At 38.6% G+C, this 18,941-nt stretch overlaps 1 protein-coding gene across 1 annotated transcript in view; it reads left to right on the top strand.

Moving 5' to 3' along the window:
* CDH20 (cadherin 20) overlaps window positions 1-18,941 on the top strand; it is a 75,465-nt gene that overhangs the window by 23,532 nt on the left and 32,992 nt on the right. Inside the window, exon 2 of the mRNA XM_087707581.1 lies at window positions 8,218-8,561. Within this exon, the coding sequence (XP_087563707.1) occupies window positions 8,319-8,561 (243 nt within the window). The 5' untranslated portion in view covers window positions 8,218-8,318. The remainder of the gene's footprint in view (window positions 1-8,217; window positions 8,562-18,941) is intronic.

Here is an 18,941-nt window from a genome sequence, read left to right as displayed (position 1 = left end):
TCATTCTTCTGACGAGTCCTTCCAATTTTCTAGCCCATCTCTTCCAATATTACACTTTCAGGTTTTATTTGGGGAAAAAAAATCTTCTACCTTTCTTCATCGTTATTGTTGTACCAATAATTTTTGCTTATCATTCTATTTTTATTTCCATCTCAGTCCTCAACTTACAACCGCAATTGAGCTCAGAATTAAAGTTGCTAAGTGAGACATTCGCTAAGTGAGTTTTTTTCCCATTTTATGAGTTTTCTTGCTGCGGTTGTGAAATGAATCACAGCAATTGTTAAGTTAGCATGATTGTTAAGAGCTGAGGTGGCGCAGTGGTTATAGTGCAGTACTGCAGCCACTTCAGCTGACTGTTATCTGCAGTTCGGCGGTTCAAATCTCACTGGTTCAAGGTTGACTCAGCCTTCCATCCTTCCGAGGTGGGTGAAATGAGGACCCAGAGTGTGGGGGCGATATTCTGACTCTGTAAACCGCTTAGAGAGGGCTGAAAGCCCTATGAAGCGGTATATAAGTCTAACTGCTATTGCTATTGCTATTGCTATTGCTATTGCTATTAAGTAAATCCAGGATCCCTATTGACTTTGCTTGTCAGAAAGTCGCAAAGGGTGATCATGTGACCTCTTGACACTGTAGCCATCCTAAATATGAACCAATTTTGAACATGTGATCATGGGGATCAGTGTTTCTCAACCTTGGTGACTTTAAGTCCCGTGGACTTCAACTCCCAGAATCCCCCAGCCAGCAGAGCTGGCTGGGGGAATTCTGGGAGTTGAAGTCCACGGGACTTAAAGTCGCCCAAGGTTGAGAAACACTGATGGGGATGCCGTAAAGGTCATAAGTGTGAGAAATGGTCATAAGTCACTTTTTTTCACTGATGTTGTAACTTTGAATAATCATTAAGCAAACTGTTGTAAGTTGCCTGCACTAAATTTATTTATTTTTCTTTTGTTTATATGATACATGATTAATAGTTTAGACCAAATGGTGCAAATAACCTAATTTATACTAGCACTATTACTATCATTAATGAATAATAATTTAGGATTTATTATTGATTAGTTTGTGAGATGGGAATCTACATGATACCCCTCTGTTATTTGTCATTTGTTCTCTATGTTTTTCGGTCATTGGCTCTTTTCAATTCATGTTTATGTTATCAGATCAGAGGTGGGTTCCTGCCAGTTCGCACCAGTTCGGTAGAACCGGTTCATCAAATCTACTGAACTGGTTAGAAGAGGCTCCACCAGTGGACCCGGAAAGCAGGCCCCATCTACAGAAGAGGTTCCAAAATTTTTTGAAACCCACCACTGACATACAAACACACACACAGACTCACAGAGAGAAAGAGAAAGAGAAACAGAAACAGAAAGAAAAAGGAAGGAAGGAAGGAAGGAAGGAAGAAAGAAAGAAAGAAAGAAAGAAAGAAAGAAAGAAAGAAAGAAAGAAAGAAAGAAAGAAGAAAAAAGAAAAAAAGAAAGAAAAAGTGAGAGATAAAAAAAGGAAAAAGGGATAGACAAAAGGAAGGAAAGAAAGAGAGAGAGAAAGAGAGAGAGAAAGAAAGAAAACACATGGCCGGCAAGCCACTCCCACCAGGTCACATGGCCGGCAAGCCACTCCCACAAAGGAGGCCACACCCACAGAGTAGGTTCGAAAAAATTTTGAAACCCACCACTGTATCAGATAATATCAAATGCCACCTAAATCAAAATAGTTGTTCCAATGTCTTAGTCAAGAAAGCTTTCTAGAAATTGTTTTAGCCCTATAAGTGCTAAATGTGAATGACATAAAGTCTGATTACCTGAATTTATGGAATATAGATAATAGAATTCTTTATTGTCCAAGTGTGATTGGACCCACAAGGAATTTGTCTTTAGTGCAGATGCTCTCAATGTAAAAGACAAGATATATTCATCAAGAATCATAAGGTACAACACTTAATGATAGTCATAGGGTCCAAATAAGCAATCAGGAAACAATCAATATCAATATAAATCGTAAGGATACAAGCAACAAAGTTACAGTCACACAGTCATAAGTGGGAGGAGATGGGTGATTGGAACAATGAGAAGACTAATAGTAATAGCAATGCAGCCTTAGTGAATAGTTTGACAGTGTTGAGGGAATTATTTGTTTAGCAGAGCGATGGCGTTTGAGAAAAACTTTCCTTGTGTCTAGTTGTCTTGGTGTGCAGTGCTCTATAGCGTCATTTTGAGGGTAGAAGTTGACACAATTTATGTCCAGGATGCAAGGGGTCTGTAAATATTTTCATGGCCCTCTTTTTGACTCGTGGTCCTCAATGGAAGGCAGGTTGGCAATAATTGTTTTTTCTGCAGTTCTGATTGTCCTCTGAAGTCTCCGTCTGTCTTGTTGGGTTGCAGAACCAAACCAGACAGTTATAGAGGTGCAGATGACAGACTCAATCATTCCTCTGTATTACAATTTAGGAAATAGATAGATAGATAGATAGATAGATAGATAGATAGATAGATAGATAGATAGATAGATAGATAGATAGATGATAGATAGATAGATAGATAGATAGATAGATAGATAGATAGATAGATAGATAGATAGATAGATAGATAGATAGATAGATAAATAAATAATAAAATATCAAACTCTCATTTTATCAAAATATGTTAAGGAATAGAAGTTATATATTAAACAAGTGATCACTGAACTATAATACATCATCTTCTTTAATCATTATTTTACCCACTGCCTCACATTTACAATACTCTAACATTTACAGAATTTCTAATTGCCTAATCCATTGGTTATGAACTAGGTTAAAGAGAAACGAAGAAAAATTGAATATTGATAAGGGATATAACATACCATTAATAAATGCATGTGCTACATGGATTGAATAAACCATACCTATCTAAAATTTATAAAAGACAATAAACTCAAATGTACATTGGAAGTGGAGGTTCTTGAAATTTTGATAAGATTTCAACTGAAAAAAACAATGGTGATTATGTATTTTGAGTTAAAACTATTACGTCAATTAGAAATGTAATATAATCAGTGCCATACGTTGATGACACTCTATAAACCCAGGCTAAACTATTGGGCATTGCAAGAAACATGAGATATAACATGGGGCCCCAGGAAGCTACTGGCATAATATTTTAACATCTATTGTTATCTAGTCAATAGTTCCACTATAAAAATGTAATAAGATTAAAACCTTGCTTAGCAAAAGCCATGATATTAAGCTCTGCAAATTCAAAAACACTTATTGGAATATAAAAGCAAATAGCTTACTACATTTTTCTCTCCTTTCCAGGTTTTGTTGCCTGATGCAATTAAATAAAAAAATTAGTTTCCAGAGCATGAACATTGTTAAGTTTATATTTAGCCGAAATCAGAGATCTCTATTACTTGCAAGATGAATGGAATATATAATTAACAATGTTTCAATTTTTCTAAAGATAGCTTTATCTTAATTATCTTATAAAGTTGTCTCTAAAGAGAACTAATCAAATGCCTTTGGAAGCTTTCAATTATGAAAGGGGGACATATCCCTCTTTGATAATTTTTTCCTTGTAAATGATATTTGGAAGCATGCTATCTCCAACCTGGAAGTAACACCAAGTTTCGAAGACCAAAGACACCAATAGAAGCGTCCCCCATGAATTTATCTAATTCTATTGAAAAGAATCCAATTTAGTGGCCATCACCATTCATGTGGTAATGAATTTCATGGTTCAGTTACGTGCTATTGAAAAACTGCTTTTTCAAATCTGTTGCAAAACTCATCCCAATTAGCTTCACTGGTGCCTGATTTTTTAAAAGCCGAGGTGGCGCAGTGGTTAAATGCAGCACTGCAGGCTACTTCATCTGACTGCAGTTCTGCAGTTCAGCAGTTCAAATCTCACCAGCTCAAGGTTGACTCAGCCTTCCATCCTTCCGAGGTGGGTAAAATGAGGACCCGTATTGTTGTTGGGGGCGATATGCTGACTCTGTAAAACCGCTTAGAGAGGGCTGAAAGCCCTATGAAGCGGTATATAAGTCTAACTGCTATTGCTATTTCGTATACCATGGCTTGTCACCTAATTTCCAAACTAAAGAATCCTCGATGCTTTTTTGTAGAGAAGGAAAACTCTGATTGCTTGATTGCCCTGTTATCTAGAATTTATATTGCTTTTCAAATGCTGCAGTGAGATTTATACACAGTATAAAGTTGTATCAGAATTATGGCTTGCGGACAATGCTCCATTTCAACTAATAATCAAAGGCAGGATGATATACTGAAGAATACAGTATGCCACAGATAATCCTCAAAGAAAGATGTCAGCCTATTCATAACCTTACCATTGTCATAGTCTTAAAAATAGTAACCAATTACACCAATTCCTTAAATGATATTCTGATGGCGCAGTGGTTAGGGTGCAGCACTGCAGGCTACTGCTAGATCAGCAGTTCAGCAGTTCAAATCTCACCGGCTCAGGGTTGACTCAGCCTTCCATCCTTCCGAGGTGGGTAAAATGAGGACCCAGATTGTTGGGGGCAATATGCTGACTCTCTGTAAACCGCTTAGAGAGGGCTGAAAGCCCTATGAAGCGGTATATAAGTCTACTGCTATTGCTATTGCTATTGATGCCCATTGACTTATTATCAAAAGATTTAAGCCTTTTGCAACCATATAGATTTGAAGACCAGCACACTAGGTTCATCAACTTTAAGCCCCTATTCAGGTACTGAGAATAGAGTTGGGCTTCCAAATCTGCTTGGACAGTGATGGCGAACCTTTTTTGGTGCGCATGCCATAAGCAGGGTGAGCGCAGGGGGGGTCGTGTGCAGGCATGCCACACCCATAATGCAATGTGCAACACCCCCCCCAGTGCTCATGTGCGCATGACAGGCACTGCCCCCCCATTTTTTGCATGCTTTTTTCACCCTCCCCAGACTCCAGAGGATTTATAGGAGCCTGGGGAGGGCGAAAACAGCCTCCACACCTGGAGGCTTCAGGAGCTTCCCTGAAGCCTCCAGAGCACAAAAAAACGGCCTTATGGGCAAACTGGAAGTTCAGGAATTGACTTCTGGTTTGCTCGTAGGGCCACTTTAAGCCTTCTGGAGCCTTCAGGGGTCTTCCAGAGGCTTCCCTGAAGGCTCCAGAGGATGAAAAACGACCCTACGAGCAAATGGGAAGTGGCTTCCGGTTTGCTCGTAGGGCAGTTTTTAGTCCTCCGGAGCCTTCAGGGAAGCCTCCTGAAGGCCCCTGAAGGCTCCGGAGGGCTTAAACCCGGCCCTACAAGCAAACCGGAAGTCCATTCCCGAACTTCCAGTTTGCCCATATGGCCGGTTTTTTGCACACCGGAGGCTTCAGGGAAGCTCCTGAAGCCTCCGGAGGGCATCCGGGGGGGCAGGGGGCTGTTTTCGTCCTCCCCAGGCTCATATAAAGCCTCTGGAGCCTGGGGAGGGCAAAAACTGGCTTTTAAAAAGGCTGAACTCAGCTGGCCAGGGCAATTCCTCACTTGCCCTGAGAAATGGCTCTGCATGTGCCAGAGGTTCGCCATCCCGGTGCTAGGAGATGCACAAATCTTCACCATTCTGTTACCCCAAGGGAAAGCAAATCAAAGGCAGGTGACTGGCTACATTCAACAATTCAAGAACCAAACAAATGTACAAGGTTTGCCATACCAAAGCTCTCTGATAACCCAAGAGCTTGATGAGATGATGAAACCGACTGATCAGCTACATAGGTCAGTGCCAGAGAGCACATCACTTCATGTCACATCTCTCACCAAACTTTAGCAGTCTCCCTATGTGGAAGTGAAACTGTATCATCATTGCATATTGTTTGTAAGGACCACAGAAGCAGTGGAAAAGCCATCAAATCCCTGAAGCCATCTGCTTTGATTTGCTTCGTTGACTGAGTGCCTCTTTCGATTCATAAATCTGCTTCAGTAGAGGTAATCTGATCCGATCTTCTTTGAATTAAAGCATTCTTTGAAGTCTTGTATAGTCCTAATAGTTTGGAAGGGGAGGAGATAAGAGAAAGAAAGAGAGGGATCTATATTACCGTGAATCATATCATATTTTGACAGTTCTGTCAGAAAACGAATTGGTAAGTCATACTGACCTGCACTGTTGATAAAAAGAATCAAAATACTTGGGCATTTCTAATATAGTTACAAATCTGAAGTTTTAAACACATGTGGCTCAAGACAACTTGTCTGTGTTAACAGATATGGAAATTGGACATTTTTACATTTCACCTTCAAAACTCAGACCAGCTAGCACACGGCAGCACGAAACAACCTAAATCTTAGATGATGAAATTTTCGAACATAGGAGTTGTTTTCATCATAGCTGCAGTAGCCTTAGGTTAGAAAGAATGGGGAAAGTTTCCAGCTTGCATCCATAAATATTAATAAATTTTCAGAGCACATGTTGAATGCATTTCCTCTTCTTACTGTTCTTCTGTTTACAAAATATATTCGGCAATATTTAATCAACAATGATTACAATTGATTTTTCCCCACTAATTGGACTTGTCACTTTTTCTTTTAAAGGCAATTATTTAAATTATAAATTATGATAATTAAATTATTTAATTATTTAATTTAAAGGCAAATGCCCATTCATCTACTAACTTCTCATGCCTGTAAAATATGATTAGGCTACCAGTTGTACTTACATATATGCATCTTTTCCAGAGTAATATAACAATTTCACAGTAATATTTGGGGGTTTTTTTGGGGGGGGAGGTGTAAGTAACATAAAAGCAAAATAGGATTGGCTAATTCTCTTTTCACTCATGTAGTTAAAATAATTGAACTGATAGTCAAATCAGTAACCTAATTCGGGACTGTCAAACTCGCGGCCCGATACATCACACACTGGCCATGCCCACAACCAGTTTAGCAAAGAGGGGAAAAAAGTCCCTATATGCCATGTGACACTGTCGTGATGGTGTGAGTTTGACACCCCTGACCTAATTCATAACAGAGAGTAGAGTTAAATCCTTGTGGACTTAAAAAAAATCTTTCTTGAGTGTGTTTAACCCCCCAAAAAATACAAAGTTTAACACTTTTGCCCCAAAAGAAGAATGTTCTTGAATTACACTGACCAAGTAAGAGAGCCGAGGTGGCACAGTGGGTAGAGTGCAGTACTGCAGGCCACTTCAGCTGACTGTTATCTGCAGTTCAGCGGTTCAAATCTCACCGGCTCAGGGTTGACTCAGCCTTCCGTCCTTCCGAGGTGGGTGAAATGAGGACCCGGATTGTTGGGGGCAATATGCTGACTCTGTAAACCGCTTAGAGAGGGCTGAAAGCCCCATGAAGCAGTATATAAGTCGAACTGCTATTGCTATTGCTAAGTAAAGATTGCAAGGCCACCTCATTAAGTCCATCGAAACAGTGAAAGAAAAGATTGTCACAGAGCAAGACCTGAATAAAGTTTCCATCTAATTTAATATTTTAAAAAAATTGGTGAGACATCTCTTATAGAGATCAGTGTTGCTTGCTCCAAATTAGACTTTCAGATTCAAGGAGGAAGAAAATTTGTTGACTCACTAAGGTCTATGCCCACAACTATATGCATTGGAAGTATTGGGAGATGTTTCTTTCAGTATTGGGACTTTTTTTTTTTGATAATATAATGATTAACCAACCATTCAAAACTCCAGAAATGTTGCATTAGCTGATGTCACTAGTTTTTCAAAAAAAGCAAGCAAAATTGTGAAGCTGGCTTAAAGCGGTTGAAGGTTGACTGCTAAAAAAATAATGAAAGTGAAAAATAGATGGCAGCTGCTAAATTTAAATCAAAGTGTTATAATACCACTGATCAAAAAAAAATGTTGTAGGTGACAATGAACATGTTGCAGAAGTCAAATGAGGAGAGGGAGAGAAAGAGAAATCATTGCGTAGTTATTAGTTATGAATTATAATTTATACGAACAGAATTTCTCCTTGTAACCACTATCAAAGACATTTGATCATAAATATTTCCAGAGAAAATACCTGTTAACCCAAGTCAATTAATAATACAGTGAAATCCAGCAGTTCTGCTAGCGAGGTCTTCCTCTCTAGCTAGTCAATTATTGCCTTCATTTCAAACGAGAAGCTTCCTTTATATGCAACAGCCCTACATTTTTATGAGGGAGATCAAATACTCCATGGCTCAGGTTTCTTCTTTTTTCTTTTTTAAGAGAGTTTCTTTTTTCCCCAAAAAGCTGATAGTAGATCTTCTTTAACTTTACAGGATATTATTCTCCTTTAAGGTGCTTGCCCAGTATCACCGAAAGGCTTTATTTGGAAGTTTCGCAGATCTATCTATTGGATTCTTTAGAGAACAATCTTCGTATGAAAATGCGGACATCGAGCAGAATGGACAATGCAAAGAAGTGGCTCGGACTCAGTTTTTGCTTTATGATGAACCTCATTACAACTGTATTATCTGGAACTAGCAGACCTCCAAGCAAAGGCCAAGGACAAAATCTCTCAGACAACTTGCTTCTTCATCAACGGATGAAGAGGAGTTGGGTGTGGAACCAGTTCTTCGTTCTGGAAGAATACACGGGAACAGATCCTCTGTACGTTGGGAAGGTAAGAAGCTGTATGTGGGATGGGGAATCAGGGATCTTTAGTCACGAGATGGTTAATGGTTTAAAGAATATTAGAATGTTTGTTGGGAATTTCACAAAAGAGATTTTTTTTCTATTTGAGAGAGATGGGAGAATAGAGGATTTCTGTTCTGTTCTATATATATATTTGTGGACATCTTGATTTATATCTGAGAGCTTCCTGTTCGTGTCACCCTGAACTGAGAGTAATGGCTGTGTTGAAAGACTGTCAATGGTTTTCCTTTCTCCTAAAGATCAGCACTGACAATTACCAGCTGTAATTGACATCTTCCTAACAAAATCTCTGTCAGGATTTATTTGAACTGCTTCCGTGTCCATGCACAGACTGGTGCAGATTGATGAAGAGAAAGTGGGGACAAGAGAGATTGCGGAGTCTTATTTTGGCTTCCTTCTGAAGGTCTTTGAACAAGAACTATTTCTGTATTCAGAACTTATTTCCCAATCATTCCCCAAGTATCTGTAACCAAGGCTGAAGTGAAATCAAAATCATAGTGTCCTGCTGTTGAAAGCAGGAATTAATTTTTTCCTCTTACCTATTTGTTGATTTATACATCCCCCTGTTCCTAAACAATGGCAAACAGCAAATTGAAACAAATTTGGGATATTGGAACACAAATAGATGATCCCAGAGAGTAAAAAAAGAGGAAATTATGTAATTCACCCAGGATTTTAAGCTAGTTTTTATTTACAATATTGTTGCTGAATAGGAATGGCTGATCCAACCAGATTATTAATTTTTACAAAACAAGTTCTCTATTTTGAGAATCAGCACTGGCATAATGTATCAAGAGTAAAACATCTTATACCCAATTTTCTTTCAGTATCAGGGTTAGGCTAAATTCATGACATTCGCATTTTTCCATATCAATTATACTGTTTAGGTTCTGCATCTATTTAATCATCTACTCTTTAATTTATTTAATTTCTGTGTAATATTTCAGTATCAGCTTGTGAACAAGCTCTGCAAAGTTTTCAGAGTTCTGTGTTACAAGTCATATTCAGTCCGAGTATTTCTGTCCTGTTTTTGCAATTCCCTTTGAACTATACTGGTTATTTGAAGATGATTTTGACTATTGTGAAGAGAGAGTCTTAAAGGATTTCATCTTTGTCTTATTAAGAATCGGGAATTCATAATTCTGTATGAATTATTCTCTCTCCACTGATTACATTTTTGTACATTCACCTTCATTAAAGAAATATTTAACACTGAGGCAAGGCCAATGAATCCGGGCTCACTCTTTTTTCTGTATTTATTCCATAGTTTTAACCTGCTGCTTTTGACTGAATAATGTATTGCATTATTTTTTTTGCATTTCTGTTTCTATAAACTAAAGCTATTTATGCAAGCTGTCTGGAAATCCTGCTCTCTCAGTAGAAGTAACCCAGACATAAGGTTATAAAATCCAGTCTGTGGGGTAAGTTAGAACTTGGCTTGGTAGTTTTGTACGAGATTTCGTACCGCAAATAGAAAATTAAAACTTGGTAAATATCCATTTTTGCTACTGCTGTTCTTCCAGGTCAATGCTAATATATGTTAAATAAATTTAACAAAATTTTAATTATTTTTTTGTAAGTCTGGAAGTCATTTTTCTTCATTGTTTTTATTAAGTGAGTTCCCAAGTACTTAATTGCTTTAACAGTAATACATTTGCTGTTTCTTCTTTAGGGAAACTTCATTTCAGTGTTGTTCTTATTAATTAATTCAATATCCTTATACCAAACCATATTCCTTATTAATTCTAAAGAATCCCTTGGATGAATAATTGGAAGTGCAGCTTCACCTGCATACAATATCCAGTTCTTAATTTTCCAGTTCGTTTCCTGATTTTTTTTTCATTGTCATATCTTCCTTGCAAAAGCCTATTAGCCATGCTATGTACAAAAAATATGAAGTTAGATCTTCATCATACGTAGAAAATACCAGTTGGGAACGACTAGGATTTCCTGGTTTTTCATCAACCTGCAATTATTTTATCTGCCATATCATTTACACTGTAGTTAAATCTACATTTGAAATTGTATATTCCCTTAAAATACTTGTTTCTGTCAAATTTTTAAAATGCATTTCAAAACTGCCCACTGTATGGGCTACTCAATAATTAAGAGTTTATTTGCAACTAACTCTGGGAGTTATGAAGCAAATTAGTTCAAAACGAGGTTTGCAAAGAATTATTTTAGCAATCTCGCCTTAGATGTACAAAATGGGGAGTTTCAAAGGGCCTTTACAGCAAAACTATTTTGCAGTCCAATAAAACATGCAATCATTACTAATTTGTGCAGAACTGAGCTATCTTCTTTGGAGTAGCAGCATCTTGCGGATATGTCAATAGTGGGGAAATGTGATTTGTAACCATTCTAAAAGTGTGTTGTTACTGGGAATGTGACTCTTCTCAACGAGTTCGTATCACTGCCAATCAGTTTCAATTTTAACCTCTTATTCTGAGGCGTTGAAGAATAAATTGCTTGTCTGCAAAGTTGTCTGGTAAAAAACCATTCATATACTTAATCACTTTTTGTAATTCCAGCAATCTGGTCACATAATAGATATGTCCAAAGAACACTATTAAACAATGTGTTTTTGGTCATTTTACAATGTGATCCTAGTATTTCCCAAAGCAACCCTTTCATATTTGCTCTGTGGTTTTTTTTAAACACATAATTGAAAGCCAAGATGGCGCAGTAATTAAAGTGCAGTACTGCAGGATACTTCAGCTTGCTGCTAGCTGCAGTTTGGCAGTTCAAATCTCACCAGGTTCAAGGTTGACTCAGCCTTCCGTCCTTCCGAGGTGGGTAAAATGAGGAGCCAGATTGTGGGGGGGGCAATATGCTGACTCTGTAAACCGCTTAGAGAGGGCTGTAAAAAGCACTATGAAGTGGTATATAAGTCTAAGTGCTATTGCTATAAAGGCGTGAATCTCTTCACTAAAAATCATTGCATTATTTATATAATGTCAATACAAAAATAATATAGACAACAATTTAAGATATGCCTGTGAGTTTAAGAATAACCCATGAGGTTTTTGTTCCTATCATAACCCTGGTAAATTGGTAAATTGGTATCTCCATTCTGAAATGATATTTATTTTATTTGTATCCCACCTTTATTGGTTTTTTAGAAACAACTCAAGGCAGCTAACATCTCTAACACACCATTTTGCCTCCTATTTTCCCCACAACAACCCTGTGAGGTGAGTTGGGCTGAGAGAGAGTGACTGGTCACCCAAGGTCACCCAGCTAGCTTTCATGGTTAAAGTGGCACTAGAATTCTCAGTCTCCCACTTCCTAGCCTGCTACCTTAATCTCTAGTCTAAACTATCTTCTCTTACTGTATATACTCAAGTATAAGCCTAGTTTTTCAGCCCACTTTTTGAGCTGAAAAAAGCCGCCTCGGCTTATACTCGAGTCAGTGAAAAATTTGCCCGAAATGGAGGAGAAAAAGGGGCGGGGCCATGCCGCTGGGTGACGCTCGTGAATGGCCCAGCGCCCCTGAGTTTCCCCTCCCTCTGTGTCAGTTTGCCGCACAGCGTGCACTGCACCCTCCCCCCTCCTCACGTTCTAATGTAATGCAGGGCTATCTTACGATTCCCCTTCCTCCCCCTCCTGCCGCTCTGCAACGATGTCCCACCTCCTCCTTGTTATGGCAAGCAGCCACATAGCGATGTCCCACCTCCTCTGGTACAGTGATCCAATGATAGGAATCACTGTGCCGTGTGTCATAGGAGGCGGGACATCATCATCACAGCGGGACATCAGCATCATGAGGTGAGTGAAGTATTTCATTGAATACACCGGTATTGTGTGATAAGAATTTGTTATGCAGAGCAAATTTTTACAATGGCTACTGTATATTTAATGGGCACAGGCAGGCTGTATATGTTATTCAATGGGCAATGGCATTATTGGTATCTATTTTTATTTTTGAAATTTATCGGTAGCTGCTGCATTTCCCACCCTAGGCTTATACTCGAGTCAATAACTTTTCCAGTTTTTTGTGGTAAAATTAGGTGCCTCGGCTTATATTCGGGTCGGCCTATACTCGAGTATATACGGTATTTTTTCTTTAAAACTAAGATATGTTAAGTATATTGATACGGAAGCATAAATACCATCAACATAGAATGGAGTTTGCTCAGAAGCTGAAATATACCAAGTGAATGAGAGGAAGAGTGGGAAAGGAGAGAAGAAAGGTAGGAAGAGAGGGATAGGAGGGAGGGTAAAGGGGGAAGATGAGGAGGAGAAGGAGGAGTGGAATGAAGAGAGAGGAGAAGGAGAAAGGAAGGGGAAGTAGAGTAGGAAAGGATGATGGAGGGAAGAAAGGAGGTAGGAGAGAGGCAGAAGAAAGAGGTGTATGGAGAGCAGAAGATCTAATATGTTAAGTATATTGATATGGAAGCATAAATGCCATCAACATAGAATGGAGTTTGCTCAGAAGCTGAAATACACCAATGAGAGGAAGAGTGGGAAACAGAGGAGAGAAGAAAGATAGGAAGAGAGGGATAGGAGATAAGGTATGGGGGGGAGATGAGGAGGATAAGGAGGAGTGGAATGAAGAGAGAGGAGAAGGAGAAGGGAAGGGGAAGTAGAGTAGAAAAGGATGATGGAGGGAAGAAAGGAGGTAGGAGAGAGGTAGAAGAAAGAGGTGTATGGAGAGCAGAAGAGCTAATAATGGGTTTTTATCTTTCTGGGCATTGATGGCAAGAGGAACTGATGTAATTACTACTTAATACAATAGGATATTGGCTATGTAATAGTATACATGTGGATTATATGTTATGAAAATGGAAAATAAAAAAAGTATATTTTAAAAAATCTCTAGTCTAAACTGGATCAAATTAACAGTGGCGTGAACTGGAGATCATTACCACACTCACAACCCAGCTCACGGGTGATTCCTTAGAGCTTTAAAAATCCTTCAAAGTTACCTATAAATCATTTCTTTACTGTGGATTTCCCATACTTAAGATAAACATTTTAGTGAAGTTGCATGTGAATATTTCAGTGATTTCCTCGGTGTATTGTTTCAGGTCCAAGATTCCTTGAGTAGCATTTCCAGTCAAAAGAGGTTGGAAAGGAAAGCCTGGGAGAGCTGTTGTCCCTCAAAGTAGAGGTACCAGATTACATGGATTAGTGGTCTGAGTCAATTCATATGTAATTGAGAAAGGGATGCTAGAAAGGTAGATGATGGGTCCGGCTCTATTAAATTTTCCAAGATCAAAGAGGTCAGCTGTAAGAATTACATTCCAACCTTGACTGTGTATTTCTGTGGTGTGCAGGCACTAAGATAAGAATGCTATTGTGAAATAAACTTGTTTAAATCACTCATTAACAATGCTAACAGACTGCAAGCATGCATAGAAATATTCATTATAATGCATTACAAGGGTCAGCTTCCCCAAAACTACACATCTTGTAAAACCTTTCATTTATCTTCCCCAAAACCTTTTGTTAAGAAACAACAATATTTTAAAACGTTATAGTAAAGTGCAACAATGCTACTAAATTCCTTAATGGGGCATATTATCTTTCCAAATTACCTCCCAGGTAGTCTTATGGGTTTTAAACTGATCATTTTTTTCTAAATCAGAAGATGAACCTGAGCTTTTTGTTCCAGTGTCCCAACAAGATATACATACGTCATATATATAAATTTAAAATTGATTTTTTTTTGGTGGTATCTAAATTGTTATAAAAAGTAATTTTCTGTATCTATAATTTTCATCTACAAGTGAATTGTATGAAAGGGATCCTAATTTTAAAGAAATGAGACCATTTTTATCTAGCAATGTATAGGTCAGTGTTTCTCAACCTTGGCAACTTGAAGATGTCCGGATTTCAACTCCCAGAATTCCCCAGCCAGCGAATGCTGGCTGGGGAATTCTGGGAGTTGAAGTCCGGACATCTTCAAGTTGCCAAGGTTGAGAAACACTGGTATAGGTTTCTGCATCTGGATTCAAACCACCACAGAGAGTTTAGAATTGTCCTGACTTGTATCTAACAGATGTGACCATTTGAAGAAAAAGAAGACACAATTCTAGGTTCCATCCTTTAGTTCCAAGGTTGCAAATCATCACAAGAGCTGTCTGAGGATTAATTCATTAGCCTGAGGGCCACAGTCTTGAAGACATTGATCAAAGAGTCACCAGCGAATTGAAAATGAAGAATATCACAGCAGGCCATTTGACGTGTTTATTTTTAAAACTCTACTGTGAATTAGCTTTATATCTTTCTCTTTCTTTCTTTTCTGTCTTTCTCTTTCTTTCTTTCTTTTTTGCATTTTTTTTGGGACATTTGTCTTACAACATTTTTCATTAACTAGGATAGCAGCATAAAACCCTTGAACCTAATCATCTGAAACCTGGCAGATTTATCCCCTCAGAAGTGTCAACTGTGCTTGAACATTATTTTCAATTCTGCCAAGAAATAAAATGTTATTGGCAAATCTCAAAACCCATGTTTTGTCTTCAATTTGGCATGTGCTGCAATCTCAGGAGAGGCTATAATTCTGCAAAATTTAGTTCAATTTCAGATTGCTTTTAATGGAATGTGGGCTGAAAATTGATTAAATAGATCAGTGTTTCTCAACCTTGGCAACTTGAAGATGTCCGGACTTCAACTCCCAGAATTCCCCAGCCAGCATTCGCTGGCTGGGGAATTCTGGGAGTTGAAGTCCGGACATCTTCAAGTTACCAAGGTTGAGAAACACTGAAATAGATGCTGTATCACACAGGAAAAAACAAAAACAATTGCCATTTGTTGTCTTTTTAGTCATAGTTAGTGGAAAGCACAGGGATTTTAAGGGGTTGAATCAAGTTAAGATTTTTTTAAAAAAAAATTATTTCTCATATATACATTCACAATTATATAATCTCATAACTATTGTTAATAATATGTATTTATAACAATTTTTCTCCCCTACAATTGACAATATAATTGAGATTGCTTTCTTACCATCCCATACACCCATCTTATTTTTACAGTTAAGATTTGAGTCTAAGCCCCACCTATTACCTTCATCACAGGTGGAGTAGAAACCAGAATCAACCTCCCAGGGATAGGGATCAGTGCTTCAATCAATATTTCCCAAACTCAATAACTTTAAGATATGTGGACTTCAACGCCCAGAAATGCTTGCCGACTTAGGAATTCTGGAAGTTGAAGTCCATAAATTTTAAAGTTGCCAAATTGAAAAACACTTGTTTAAATTATCCTTAGATATGCACGTGAACCACAGTGGTGCAATGGTTAGAGTGCAGTACTGCAGGCTACTTCTGCTCCCTACAGGCTGCCTGTAATTTGGCAGTTCAAATCTCACTATAAAAATTCTGGGCCGTGAACCACAATTTAATATATAATATCAACCACGGGTGGGCTGCAAAAATTTCAGCAATGGGTTCTCTGCCCGGTTGCTGTGTGGGCGTGGCCATGGTGGGGAGGCATTTTTCACCTTCCCCAGGCTCCTGAGACTTTCCTTGTGCCTCCGGGAGGGTAAAAACTGGCTCCCCTGGGCTCCAGAGGCCTTCCGTTTCTGCCTTCCAGAACTTTCAGGAGGCCCATTTTCCCCCTCCCCAAATCTCCGCACAGGCCCTGCACTTACCTTGCACCCAAAACAGGCTGCGTGGAGACTCCTGGATAGGCAGGGCAGAAAGGGCATGGCCAGCCAGGGGTGGGATTTGGAGGTTCTCTGAACCGGCCATAACATTAGCTACAGGTTTTCATTTACATTTCCAATTATTGAATTTATAGGCCACCCAATCCCGGAGGACTCCGGGCGGCTTACAGAAATAAGAAATAAGAAATATTAAAAAGGATTAAAACAAAATAAGACACAACAAATTAAAAGAAACACAACATGCATTCCCCCAAAGCATCCCACCCCTGATATCAACACAAATAATATAGCAACAGCAGCTAATACTACCTTTGATGGTTCACCAAATAACTCTGATAGCTAAAAGATTACACTTCAGAACAGTGGTGGGTTTCAAAAATTGTTCGAACCTACTCTGTGGGTGTGGCCTCCTTTGTGGGAGTGGCTTGCCACCCATGTGACCGGATGGGAGTGGCTTGCCGCCCATGTGACCGGATATGAAGATGCCGACGACACTGGTCAGAACCACCTTAAATGACCTCACACACAGCACTGGCATGCATAAGAATAGGATGTAAACTTGTTTTTTAAAAGGCATCTTTGGTTTGCGTTAAAACAACTTCAACACACGCAATGTTCTGATTGCACCACAAACGCAGTAGTCATCCTTACCTTTCACAGAGGCCCTGAGTTTTATAAATAGGAGCATGATAGTGTAGAATAATCATCTCCAAGGACCAGTGGTGGGTTTCAAAAAATGTTTGGAACCTCTTCTGTAGGGGTGGCCTGCTTTCCGGGTCCACTGGTGGAACCTCCTCTAACCGGTTCGGTAGATTTGACAAACCGGTTCTACCGCATAGGTGCGAACTGGTAGGAAACCCACCTCTGCTTTAGAAGGTATATTAGTTGGTCTACCACAACCACCTTTTGTTTTACAAAGAGCAAGAACCTTCCATGGGCCTCTTCTAGAAGTCTATGCCAGCTGAGCAGATTCCATTCTGGGAGCACCAGGAAGACTCTGTGTGTAGGAGGATGTTCTGAGTTGTTGAACTGATGAGTATTAACATGAAAGAATTGATCTCACTGTGAAGCTTGTAGTTCTAAGGGGAAAAATCTGTAGTCCCATTTACACTGCTCTTGTGCTGTTTGTTCATTCCCCTAATTCCACAGAAATATTTATACAGTAATCAAAATTTGTTTTTTTAAAGGAGTTTGCTTTCAAGAGTATTTTATGGAGTTCTCAGGTTTTTTTTTCAGGATGCTTACAAGATGCATGTTTTAAATTTTGATTGGGAGCCACCGAGAGCTTGTTATAAGACTGTATAAATATTTTAAATACATAAACTATTTGCTGAACAACTCAACTATTCCAAAAAGATTCACTCTAATGAGAAGCAGGAAGGATGGAGAGGTTGGGGGGCTTTAATTAGTTTATTTGGCAGCATTATGATGCTTTAGTGCATAATTTGTAACAAAAATTAAAATGACATGTTACCATGCGCGCTGTCTTAACATCATTCCTGCCCTAAAGTTTTCAGCTGCCTATTCATGAGCTACTTAGTGCATTTGTATTTTTTTATATATATACTTATCAAATGGTTTTGTAAAAAAAAAAACAACCCTAGAATTATATACAAGTGAAAGCAAGAAATTGTAAAATCCAACCAAGGGTGTTGGATGAGGTTATTGTGGCCAAGATTAATGTGCAAATAGGTCTTCCTTTGTGGATCCTTTGAGATTCAGTCGCATTACTAGACATCTTCTAAATTCAATAAAAGGAGCAGTGTTTACTCCTTGTGTTTCCACTTTTTTTTTTTCCTATCAATGCACGTAAACTCTGGAAAGGCAAACAAAATGTCTATTCAGCCTTCGATTGCTAATTACGCTTGCACAAGCTTCTTTTTTTTTTAAGATTAATCTTTTATTACATTTTCATTTTCCTTTATACAATCACTTAAATACTGTGCAGTTAAAAAAAAAGAAGCAATAAACAACTCATAACACTTCTATCCTACATACACCCTTCCTTCTCCCCCTCCAACTTTCATTTCTCCCTTCCAACAATCCCCTCTTCTACTTCCCCTCCCCCTCAGCCATTCCTTTCTCCCCTTCCCACCATCTCACCCTCCTTACATTCCCTTCTCACTCCCTCTTAATTCCCCCCTCTTCTTTCCCTCTACACCTCGCTTCGGTGTATTTCTAGTATTCATTGGTCTATTTGTTTTGTACTAAAACAAAAGAAAAATAAAAGGAGAAGAAAGAAGAAAAGAAAAAGAAAGAAAAAAAAGCAACAGTATCCAAGTGCATTCATTGGTCTGAAAATTGAGTCTATATTTCCACCCTCCCCCCCCCACCCACCCCCTGAACCCCCCTCCCTGACCCCCTTCCGACTTCCCAGGTCCCATTCCCGGCATCGTTCTTTATCAAGCAAAGTCTGGAGTATATTGAAACCAAATAGATTAGAAATTACAAGCTTTTAATGAAGCCACAAATAAATTTTATATTTATTCAACTATTTTTACAAAGGAACGGTGGACATGTTATTAATTGAATTGTTCTTGTTTTCGTAAAAGATAATGGCACTTTATTCTGCAGATCTACATTTTCACCTCCAAGATTATCAGAGTCTACTCAGAACTAATTAATTACTGTGCAATGTATTAATTCATTAACTGCCTTTAACATTATATCGTGTATTATCAACTTGCAGCTGTGCGCCAGTACATAAAAATGTCCCAAACAATTGTATTTACC

Source organism: Thamnophis sirtalis, unplaced genomic scaffold (genome assembly GCF_051295495.1).
Source record: "Thamnophis sirtalis isolate CommonGarterSnake01/CBP01778 unplaced genomic scaffold, rThaSir2_p1.2 scaffold_2, whole genome shotgun sequence".
Taxonomy (NCBI): Eukaryota; Metazoa; Chordata; class Lepidosauria; order Squamata; family Natricidae; genus Thamnophis; species Thamnophis sirtalis.
The sequence above is the reverse complement of the archived record's forward strand: the minus strand, read 5'-3'. Positions and strand labels throughout refer to the sequence as shown.